Here is a 12206-nt window from a genome sequence, read left to right on the forward strand (position 1 = left end):
AGTGAAGGAATGTTGGGGGATTGAAAGGTAAGCAGAATCATCTGCATTTGAGACTGATCAGTAAGAGATTCAATGGTAATCAAGTCAATTTTGTGATAGTTCAGATGAAGAAGTTCACAGAGATGAGATTTAACTAAAAGTTTACTTCTCCAGCATGGGGTCTTCCTGCCATAAGGACAAACTGTGATGCATACCTTATTGGGCTGTAGAACCAATTGTTGCACGTTCCTTTCATGGCCCACGCTGACCTTAGACTCTGTAAAGGAGCTCCAGGGATCTACGGCCTGTGTTGCAGATGGACACCGCTTTAAAGGGACTAAGGCTTCAATAGAGGTATCATCCAGCTGGGCTAAGTGAACTTTATCCATTGACAGAGATAGTCTCTTTATTTCCAAAGAAAGATCAAGAATTTGATCTTCTAATCCCTTTAACTTTTTAAAGATATATTCTACTGTGCTTGCAATCAGGGTAATTGGGGCAAGCTTGTCAGAAGACATGGATCTTTCTTCATTATCATGCTGTCTCTGTTGCACCTTTAAAGCCCCCACCCCAGACTGGAGTTGAGAGTCTACGACATCTTCATGGTCAGGCTCATTAGTCAGTTCATTAGTCAGTTCCTCTTTTTCTGCTGGCTCTAACTCGTCTTCTAGAGGGGAGAAGCGATTCGATGTTTTAATAGCAAATGACAGCAGAGCAGATTTGGACTTGTTGTTTAAGGTAAAAAAGTCCTCTATCCTAAATTGTTTGCAAACTGGCAAAGAAGCAGATTCCTCCTCCACTTATCTTGGCCGCTTGCCCGATGCCATTAAGAGGGTTCTGTTGGATGGCAATTGGCACTGTTCTGATAAAAATAAATAAATAAAACTAATACCAAACAACGAATGTCTTAAGACTTACACATAAAGGCCACAACATCTGCTAAGAATACCATGAAATGTCTTTAAAAGTCAAATTTGTCAAAGCCAACGTTGTAGCCGACTGCATTCCACCATGTTGCTTTGCAGGAGTTGACTTAATTTCAACCTTCAGTTAGATTCACAGTTCAAATTAAAAGACTCTAAAAAAGAACCTGTCTTTAAGGGACAACGTAAGACATTGTAAAACTTTATAAAACATCAGCTGTAGTTTGTTAGCTGTAGCAGCTTCTGAGTCAGAAAGCGAAAGCAGAAGCTTATTAACTAATTAAACAGCCAGAGCTTGGGAAAGACGAAACAGCTGCACCAAAAATTAAAAGTGAGGTGATAAGACTATTTTAAAAACAATTCCTTCTACAAAGGCAAGACAAAAGTTAGAAGATTGAAAACAACTTAGCGTTTTTAGGAGCGAAGAAACAAGCGTCTGTCTTCCTCTGAGTGCGCAGTCTTGAATGAAGATCAGCTTCTCTTATGTTCATATGCTTTTATCCAGTGTATTCAAGCACTTCTAAACAAATACATATATTGGCTTAATAACTTTGTTAAAACACTAAATCAAAATAATTTAATATCAAAAGTACATTTCAGTTGTACTTAACTTGCAATTGTAGCAAAACTTGCTGCTGTTTCATCTTCAGGAGCACCATAGCAGACGAGAGACATTCACGAGTAATGTGGAGACATTACTGCTCTAGTGTTGTCCCGGTCTCATGCTCCTCTTCTCTACGGGGCTTCCTTCTGATTTCGCACAAGCTGCCCTGAAGCTGCAACTTGCTCTGCCTCTTCCACGTGGCAAGCAGAAACTGGTTTTTAGAGAATCTTGTTTGCCATGCAAAAGAGGCGGAGTGAGTTGCAGCCCTGGGGCAGCTTGTGCGAAATCAGAAGGAAACCCTGTGGAGAAGAGGAGTGTGGGACTTCCAGATTCCGTCGCTCTGAGCTCAGCGGGGGTCCGCAGAACTTGTCTCTTGTGGCCCCCCTGAATCAGGCTGCTGGATTCCTGGAGACCCTGGAGGGGTTTCCTTTCGGCATGGGGCTTTTGCAGAGAGACAGGGATACAGCGGCAGCTGTTCCTGGCCTATTTATGTGCTCCAGTGCTCCACGGCCATGATCGCCATTACGGCAGAAAGAGGTGAACACCCGACCGCTCGCTTTCTTTTCTGCTAACAAGCCTTTGATGCATTGCTTTCTTACCTCAAACACGGCAATTCTACTCTGCAAGTAAGTTTGCTTTTGATATCATCGGCTAATGGGTCGTTTTACATAAGAATGAACGGGTCAGTTCAAAGGAAGGGAGAGAGGTGAATTCTCCCTCCCCCCCCGCTTTCCCATGAATCCGGCTTCCAAAAGATAAAAAGAACAACTTTGAATGTCAGCAACAATCTGAATTTGACTGAATATAGATACTTCAATCGACCCGGATTATGATTGAACAAGTGATAAAGAGACTATTATTTAGTTATAATTTGGTCTGAAGAAATGAAATATATTCCAAAGAGATTGGTATTTGTCGTCTGAGTGCAACTGAAATGGAAACCATCAAGATATACCACTGGTGGAGATTTGGAAGGATAGACTAACTGGATCTCTGAGTTACTTTTCAACTTTGATTATTAGACTGCGTTATTCTGTGGAGTAAAATGGCATCACAAAGTGAAATGTTTCATAAATAAGATACAATGGATATCATATTTTCTCTAAAACAGGACCTTGGTTTATTAACAGAGTTGATAAAAAAGCAAATGGGAGCTTTTATGTTGAAAGCTAGTGAAAACTTGAATCTACATGGGCAGAGTGACAAAGAGATCTTGGTGACATCTGTGGAGTTGGAAATGGAAAAAGATCCATTTGGAAACGAAAAGAAGAAAACTAAAATGGAACCTTATGGCGCAGTTAGTAAGAAGAACCGGAAGTTAAGACTGTTTGAAGTTTTTTTGAGAGGATCTAATGGCGTGGGATTTATACTATCGTTTCTGAGAGGGGTACTTGCATTGAGAGAGGGTGCACATTTCATCAAAAAAATCAAAACGTGGAAAACTTTCAGGAAGAAGGTATTTTTTTTTCCCTCTCTGTAGGTAACTGGATAATATGGAACTCTCAGCAAGATATGCGATTTTAAAAGGCAAAGTGAGATCTTTGGGACATAATAGGTTTGTTCCTCCATGATTAATATGGATATAAGAGCTAAAGAATTGAAAAGTTCTGAAAAGAAATTTAGATAAATAAACAATTAACTTGGATTAATTTTTAAGAAGATTACACAATTATTTTGTAATCTGGTAGATATGCTCTTAATATATTTGTTTGGAGAAATTGCTTATATTGTTTTGCTAATATGCTCTTTGTTTACCATTTTTCTTTCTTATCTCTCCACTTTTTACATTATTTTAAATTTGAACTTTTTGTCTATCTGTTTGAAATATGTAAGTTAGAAGGATAAAAAATATTTATGCCTATCTAAATAATGACATTGTTAAAATAACAAGTCATTTTGTATTTTTAACATGGTTAAGCTTATCCAGTTAGTTCTGTGTTGAGACCTTGGTGATTTTTTTTTATATGTATGTTTGCTAAAGAATAGTTCAGACTTGTATTTTAAGTAATAGTAAAAAGTGTACAATGGAAAATGAAGACGGTAGAATATAAGGGGAAAACTCAATAGTTGTAGGTAGAAAGGTTTTGATATTTTGTTTTGAGGTAAAAATGTAACTGATATATTTGCACCTTTCTTTGTTTTGATCTCCCACTCTGTATTTCCCCCTCCCTCGATGTTTCTGTACTTGTACTTGTTCTTATGCTTTTTCTTTTTGTAGTTAAAATTAATAAAAATTATAAAATCTGAGAAGAGGAGTGTGAGACTAGGACAAGGCTACTGGGGAATTTGTCACAGTGTTATGTCCTATTGGCAAGCTCCTCATAAGTTACAGCCTCAAACCATGGCCTTTCTGTACATTCGACTTACTCCTGAGTGTCATGGCAGTCAATCCACAAGCATTGGAGTTGGTTTGGGAAGGGTTCTTCTGCACATCTGTTCTCCCTCTGCATTTTCACAGTTTTATTCCGCACTTGCCTTAAATTATCAGGACTTTCAAGGGAGGGTGCTGTCATCATTAGTGATATCATTGGTGGCATCACAGCACCCTCTCTTTCTATTTTTGTGCATCAATGTATCAATATCATAACTTAATTTCTCTTTAAAATGGCATTAAAATATCAATATACTGTTGTAATACAATTTTGAGCTGTATCAACAGAAGTATAGTGTCCAGATCATGCAAAGTAATGATATCACTTTACGCAGCTCTGGTTAGACCTCACCTAAAGTATTGTGTTCAGTTTTGGGCACCACTATTTAAGAACGATATAGACAAACTGGAATGTGTTCAGAGGAGGGCAACTTAGAGGGTGAGGGGCCTGGAGACCAAGTCCTATAAGGAAAGGTTGAAGGAGCTTGGTGTGTTTAGCCTGGAGAGGAGACAACTGGAGAATATGATCACCATCTTCAAGTATTTGAAGTGCTGTTATATAGAGGATGGGGTGTAGTTGTTTTCTGTTGCCCCAGAAAGTCGAACCAAAACCAACGGGTTGAAATTAAATCAAAAGAGTTTTTGGCTAAACATTAGGAGGAGCTTCCTGATAGAGTGGTTTCTCAATGGAACATGCTTCTTCAGGAGGTGCTGGGCTCTCCTTCTTGGGAGGTTTTTAAACAGAGGCTAGATGGCCATCTGACGGTAATGCTGATTCTGTGAATTAGGCAGATCATGAGAAGGAGGGCAGGAAGGGTTGCATCAGTGCTTAGTTCTCATGGCCCTTTCTTACACACCCAAGAAAATGCTGTTCACCGCTTTGGGGTCAGGAAGCAATTTTTCTCCAAGCCAGTTTGGCAAGGCATCCTGGAGGTCTTTTGCCATCTTCTGGGCATGGAACAAGGGACACTGGGTGTGTGGGGGAGAGATATTTGTGAATTTCCTGCATTGTCCAGGTCTAGTTGGAAGGTTCTTTCCAACTTTGTAATTCTAATGATAGGTCAGGCAGATTCTCTAAATTCCTAGCTTTCCTTTGGGAAAAAAGCAAGTATCTATCACATTCCCTTGTGACTATATAAGGAAAAGGATCTTAGATATCCTGTACAGGATATCATAAATAGATCCCTGACGGAAGGGCATTTTCCAACGCCACTCAAAGAGGCTGTGGTCCGCCCCCTCTTAAAGAAACCATCTTTAGATTCGGCCCAATTGGCACACTATCGGCCGGTCTCAAATTTGCCCTTTTTGGGCAAACTTATTGAGAGGGCAGTGGCGATGCAGCTACAGACTTTCCTGGAGGATGCTTCCGTCCTTGACCCATTTCAGTCCGGCTTTCGCCCGGGACACGGGACGGAGACGGTGTTGGTTGCCCTAGTAGATGACCTTCAACGGCATCTGGATCGGGGCGGCTCGGCGGTGCTGATGTTGTTAGACCTGTTGGCTGTTGTTCGACACGGTCGACCATCGGCTACTGAAGGGTCGCCTCACTGACGCGGGGATTCAGGGGTTGGCCTTACAGTGGCTTTCCTCTTTCCTGGAAGGTCGGGGACAAAGGGTCGCAGTTGGGGGGGAGCTATCCCGGAGGTGCACACTCAATTGTGGTGTGCCCCAAGGGGCGGTTCTCTCCCCGATGTTATTTAACATCTATATGCGGCCTCTTGCCCAGATTGCCCGAAGGTACAGGCTAGGGTGTCACCAGTACGCTGATGACACCCAGCTCTATCTACTGATAGACGGCCAGCCGACCTGCGTCCCGGAAAATCTAGATCGGGCATTATATGCCGTGGCTGAGTGGCTCAGACTGAGCGGGCTGAAGCTTAATCCTGTGAAGACAGAGGTCCTTTGCCTGGGTTGCCGCGGCCCGGGAGGGGGAATCCCCCTACCAGTCTTTGACGGTGCGCCGCTGATAGCGGCAGACAGGGTCAGGAGCTTGGGGGTGCTATTGGAGCCTTCCTTAAAGATGGAGGCTCAGATATCAGCCGCTGCCAAGTCCGCGTTTTTTCGCCTTAGGCGGGCAAGGCAGTTGGCCCCCTTACTGGAGCGCGACGACCTAGCAACAGTGATCCATGCTACGGTCACCTCGAGGTTGGACTACTGTAATGCCCTCTACATGGGGCTGCCCCTGTCCCGAACTCGGAAATTGCAGCTGGTGCAGAATGCCGTGACCCGGCTGTTATTGGGTCTCCCAAAGAGGGGACACATTCAGCCGGGTCTTCGGACCCTGCACTGGCTTCCAGTGATATACCGAGTCCGGTACAAGGTGCTGGTTATTACCTTTAAAGCCCTATATGGCTTGGAACCTATCTACCTGAAGGACCGTCTTTCCCCACATGTTCCCCAGAGAGTACTGAGGTCGGGAACACAAAATCTCCTTACTATCCCTGGGCCAAAAGAAGCCCGTTTGAAATCCACCAGAGAAAGGGCCTTCTCTGTTATGGCCCCTACATGGTGGAATCAGCTGCCGGAGGAGGTGAGGGCCCTGCCGGACCTTGTTCAGTTCCGCAGGGCCTGTAAGACGACCCTCTTCCGGCTAGCTTACACCTAGCTTGAGAATTTAATGCAACTTGCCAGATTTCTTTTTATATATATTTGGAATATTTATTAATTTTTAAGGTTTTATCTGTTTTAAATGTTTAATTCCTTACATGTTTAAATATTATTTAATTTTTATGTCGGATCTATTGTTGGAAGCCGCCCTGAGCCACTTGTGGGAAGGGCGGGATATAAATTCTAAATAAATAAATAAATAAATAAGGGGCATATCTCTTCAAGGAGGTATTTTTATTTCAAAAACTGAAAACTTGGGATTCTGAGAACCTGCTTGACATATCATTACAGCAGTATATCATATTTTAGAACCTTTTAAAAAAATCAAAATGAGACCACTTGTCTTCAGGGTGGGAGGGAGGAGAGAGAGCGGTTTGATGGTGACAGCAGTTCAGTGGGGTAAGACAAAATATTGTGGCATTATGCAACAAATCATAGGAACAGGAGGAAAAGTGCCCAATCAGAGCATGGAAAGAAAGAAAAGGAGTTACCACAATGCTCACTCTTTTAGCCATGCAAAGTCTTGAAGGTGACCCAGCAATATATTCCTTGTTGGTTGACAAATTCTAATGTAAAATTAAGCTTTTTAGTTTAGAAACAAATCATACTTTTTGTGGTTCTTTTGTGACCTCTAGTGGTGTGCCATCAGTATTACAGAAAGTTACATTCAGCTTTTAATTATTTCACGTTTAAGTGTCCTAAGTCTTCTCTCTGTGATTTGTGAAAGATGAATTGGGTCATGTCTTCTTTTATGCAAAGTGCCCTTTTGTAGAAGAAAAAATGCTTTCTAGTTAGTTGTATCATCAATATATACTCCAGCAGGAAACACTTGTATTGAAATAAAAACAAATGTGAAGTACTTTGGGATTTCAAATTTTAGAAAGGTCTTGGATGTATCTGTCATTTATGGGCAGTAAAATGTCAAGCGAATCATAGTTTCAATGATGGCATATTTCCTTTGATGCACCAGATTTCACTGTTTATTGTTGGGTTTTGCTTAGGTGGCTCCAGGTAGGGCCTGGGGATCTCCTGGGATTACTGTTGATTTCCAAACTACAGAGAACATTTCCTGTGGAGAAAACATCTGCTTTGGAGGGTGGGCTTTATGGTATTATACCCAGCTGAGGTCTCTCCCCTCCCCAAACCTGTCCTCCCAGCTCCACCCCCAAATCTCTAGGAATTTTCCAACCCAAAGTTGGTAACCATAGACTTTCCATGGGTTTGACTAAAGTCTTCGTGCAAGTTTGTGCAGATTTTGGTATATAAAAGTTTATTCCAGTATGAATCTCTTCTCTCTCTCTCTCTCTCTCTCTCTCTCGGCCAGTTCATATCTTAGTGGAAGTAAATTAGGCTGGCAGTTTTTACAAATTAGACAATACTAGATTTAAACTGATTAAAAATGATATAGTTAATTGATTTGGAAATATAAATAGTTCTAACAAGAACATTCAACAAGTAGGGTTGCACTGTAGGATAACAAACGGCAGGGTCTTGTTTAAATTATGGTTATTCCCAACTTCCAAAAATATTTCTAGTCCTTGACACAGGAATGTGCTTTGCTATTTTCCCCTATACTTAGCATTTTTTCTTTACAGCTTTCATCTATTTGGCCTGCCTAAGGTGGCCAGGAAGACTCCCATGTTTTTATCATTCCACAAACTATGTAAAACAGAATTGTTCACCAGGGCGTTTTTATAAAGGTAATAGGGCCATACTATAACAAAATAGTTGAGAAAGTCACTTTTGTTAAAGGAATGAGGTATAATTTGCTTCTTTGTATTATCTGCTCTCTGCTTTGGTTTTATCGTTACATAATTATACTGTTTTCTGCATTGTTTAACATACCATGTCTATTATTTTATACTTTGTTTCAGATGGCTGTAATCCTAGTCCTATTATATTGCTTATTACATATTTCATCCTATTGATTGCAATAAATACATTTTATCTGAATGAATCCTACCTTGGAATAGGTTTCCAGCCCAGTGCTTCATTTAATTTACATGGTCTGTTCAAGTTTCTTCATTCTTAAAGTGCTCCATGAAGCAGTTATTATCGTTCCTTGACTTCATGGGATATTTTGTCATTGTGTCAATGCTGGTAATAAATTAGTTACTCATTCTTTGTGAGTTGGCTTACTGCCTGGACTCTCAGAGTTCTGATTTTTTTTTTTACTCTCACTCAATAAAGGTACTTTAAAAGTACAGTTTGTCACCTTGTTAGAGGTACAATGTAACAGCATGACTTTATGCCCCAATTCAGTTAGACAGATATTTGCAATTAATTATTCTAATACCTTGTGTCCTTTGTCTTTCTTGCAGATAAAAGTTTTGGCTGCATGTAAGTACCATTCTCTTCTGTGTCCAACCATTCATTTTCTACATAATAGTTACAAATCAACACAGGCAAGCTTTAACAAAGTAGTGGAAATGCTAGCGGAGCCCCGTGGCGCAGAGTGGTAAGCTGCAGTACTGCAGTCCAAGATCTGCTCACAGTCTTTGATCCCAGAAGAAACTGGGTTCAGGTAGCCAGCTCAAGGTTGACTCAAACCTCCATCCTTCTGAGGTCAGTAAAATGAGTACCCAGTTTGTTGGGGGTAAAGTGTAGATGACTGGGGAAGGCAATGACAAACCACCCCATTAAAAAGTCTGCCAAGAAAATGTCATGATGTGATGTCACCCCATGGGTCGGTAATGACTCGTTGCTTGCACAGGGGACTACCTTTACCTTTTTTGTAGTGGAAATGCTATTTGAAGCACTGTAATTCTGTATCCCAACTACCAAGACAAGGACTACTTTGTAAATTTAATTTGCTCCTTGGTTTTATCCCATTGACCAGTTGGCTAATTTTGGAAGGTACACTGGCAGTACTTCTAATATTATACACTTGCTTCTCTAAATGTGCTGTATTTATTTAGAAAATTTCTCTGCTACCGCTCCAGAGTACATGCTTGAGGCAGCTTACAAAGTGAAACATAATAAAAAACCCTGCTAGGCCATAAAAATAGCTTAAAACAATGAGCATCTTAAATTAACTGCTTCTCCATTTCAGATTTTTTAATACATTCCCAGAAGTAACAGAAAACCTTTTTCAGTTCATAGCACCAATATCATATTGCTCATCCAAGAATCTGTTTTTTTCCTACTTATTTTGGGTGGCACAATATTGCTGTACTACCTCAATTCTAGCTGCTATCTGGTCTAAGGCTCTTGACAGCGATGCTAATCTATACAGTAGTTTCAGAAGATAGCTGTATTGGTCTGCAGTAGAAGAGCTAGACTTGAGTCCAGCAGCACCTTCAAGACAGACCCATAGCTATGAGGGGGCCTGTGGGGGCACAGCCCCCTGACTGCTAGGCAGGGCCTCCTGACTTGGGGCCCCTAACCAGCCTCCAGTGCCTCGGCTGCATCCTTCTCCATTCTGCCGCTGCTTCTGCTTGCTTAGGGGACCTGATCATACACAGTTGCTTCTGCTTGCTTAGGGGCCGGAAGCAAGCAGAAACAACAGGGCACTTTCAGCGCCCAGGACTGAAAGTTAAGCTCCGAGTTGCTTCTGCTTGCTTAGTGTTGGTAAGAAATTTCTGACCCCTCAGCAAACAGAAACAACAAGGCACTTTCAGCGCCCAGGACTGAAAGTTAAGCTCCGTGTTGCTTCTGCTTCCTTAGGGGCTGGAAGAAATCTCTGACCCCTCAGCAAGCAGAAACAACGGTGCACTTTTAAGCACCCAGGACTGAAAGTTAAGGTCCATGTTGCTTCTGCTTGCTTAGGGGCTGGAAGAAATCTCTGACCCCTCAGTAAGCAGAAACAACGGGGCACTTTCAGCGCCCAGGACTGAAAGTTAAGGTCCATGTTGCTTCTGCTTCCTTAGGGACTGGAAGAAATCTCTGACCCCTCAGCAAGCAGAAACAACGGGGCACTTTCAGCGCCCCGGACTGAAAGTTAAGCTCCACGTTGGACTGACGTTGGGCTAGAAGGCGCCTGCAAGAAGAGGCTGTTCTGGCCCTCAAGTGGGGCGGCGGGGGTAGGGAGCGGATGTCTCCATTGCAGGCTTTCTCTGCCAGACAGGGCAGAGTAGGGTAGGCTGGTGCACACAAGTGGAGGTCCTGGCTGCAGTCCGGGGCTGGGGATCAGTGGAGAGGTGATGTTCGCCTGCAGGGGTTTTCTGGCCTGGTCTCACTGGCCACCCGAGCGAGGGTGGGAGCTGCGCTTGGGCAGCCTTGGCTTGCCCTCCGACAGAAAGAAATCCAAATCGGAGGTCTTGTAGCCCCAGAAGTCAGCTGCGACTTGGTGGCACCTTCCACCACCACCCCTTGTCCCACTGGGCTTGTCTAGCTGGATCATGCTACAGGTAAGAGCAGGAGACCGTATCTAAACCTCTGAGTGGCTCCCCACCAGAGCTGCTGGAAGAGGGGTGGAAAGGGATCACCTTGGGGCAACTCTGAGGAGGGGGGAGGCTGTATGGCATCAAGCTGGCACTGTCCTCCTCAGCGGTGGTAGGAGAGAAGGCCATGGAGTTTGGGGCCACTATGTGCCCCCTGGAAAAAATCAGGGCCACCCAATTCTTCAAATCCTGGCTACGGGGCTGCTTCAAGATCAACAAGATTTTCAAGACGCAAGTTTTCAAGAGTCAATGCTCCCTCCAGTGCTACTGGACTTGAATCTAGCGAATCTATACAATGATACTGTTTTGATTTCTCCCTTCTTTCATATAAACCATCACAGTTTCAAACCATGCAAAGCACATGTTACGGATAGGACTATCCACCCATGCTAAGTATGTATGTAACAGTAAACAATCCAGTTACAGTGTAGCTTTTGGCTTCTTAATATGTTTTTTCTGTATAGGTGATGAATGCAGTTCAGTGAATGTAACAGCAACAAATACGGAAATACATATCCAGACACCTAACAACTTCACAATAAGTAATGTAACTTTTTCAAATGGGATAGAGGCTAAGCCTGGACCACTGACTGAGTCAATATCTGATCTTGAACCTGGAGTACAGTATATTGTTTATCTTCAGAATAATCAGAATATTACTGAAATATGCTGCAAAAATATTACCACAGGTAAGTAGGGAAGGGTTGGAGGGAGCATTCTGGGAGATTTTCTTTTTAAAAAATAAGGCCTTGTAAGTTTATAGGAAGTTCTTACTATAGAGCTTCCAGCAATTCCTAGAGCTACCCATTCTCACTTTCAGGTGACTTTAGGAATTGCCAGGGCCTGAGTGCAGGGGATGCCCTTGGTCTAAGATCAAATGTGAGAATCTCTGAAATATAAACTGGGGGAGGGGCATTTCTGCAAGGACAGCAGAACCAGTACAGTGCCCAGCAGCTGAACCCAGTGCGATTGTGGTAAATGCCAGCTGTTGTCAAGCTCAGAATCACAATCTGAGTGAGGGCGAGATGGGTTGCAAGGATTGCACAACTGGTGCAGTAGTGCCCAGCAGCGCAACCTTGTGCCAGTGTTGCACTCTCGCAGCAGTGCAAAAGTTAACCCCACAGAAATAACCAGGTTCACACCAGAGAATCCCAGCAGGTTGGGTTTTTTAATTGGCAGAAGCAAGGACACATGTAGAAGCCCTGCAGAACTCTTAAAAGTGCAGGCTGGGCAGGCACTTTTGTTAGCACATCTGATGCCTGGCTTAATACAGAGAAGCCCTGCCTAGTAATGCTTTGTTTTCTTCCAAAGCCAAGGGCAAACCACACTGTTTCCCCATG

At 42.7% G+C, this 12206-nt stretch overlaps 1 protein-coding gene across 1 annotated transcript in view; it reads left to right on the forward strand.

Annotated features, from left to right (window-relative positions):
- Positions 1 to 12206, forward strand: part of PTPRJ (protein tyrosine phosphatase receptor type J) — a 130702-nt gene that overhangs the window by 47597 nt on the left and 70899 nt on the right. Inside the window, exons 2-3 of the mRNA XM_060262134.1 lie at positions 8806 to 8824; positions 11331 to 11555. Coding sequence (XP_060118117.1) covers positions 8806 to 8824; positions 11331 to 11555 — 244 coding nt within the window. The remainder of the gene's footprint in view (positions 1 to 8805; positions 8825 to 11330; positions 11556 to 12206) is intronic.

The sequence above is a fragment of the Heteronotia binoei genome, chromosome 21, assembly GCF_032191835.1.
Source record: "Heteronotia binoei isolate CCM8104 ecotype False Entrance Well chromosome 21, APGP_CSIRO_Hbin_v1, whole genome shotgun sequence".
Taxonomy (NCBI): domain Eukaryota; kingdom Metazoa; phylum Chordata; class Lepidosauria; order Squamata; family Gekkonidae; genus Heteronotia; species Heteronotia binoei.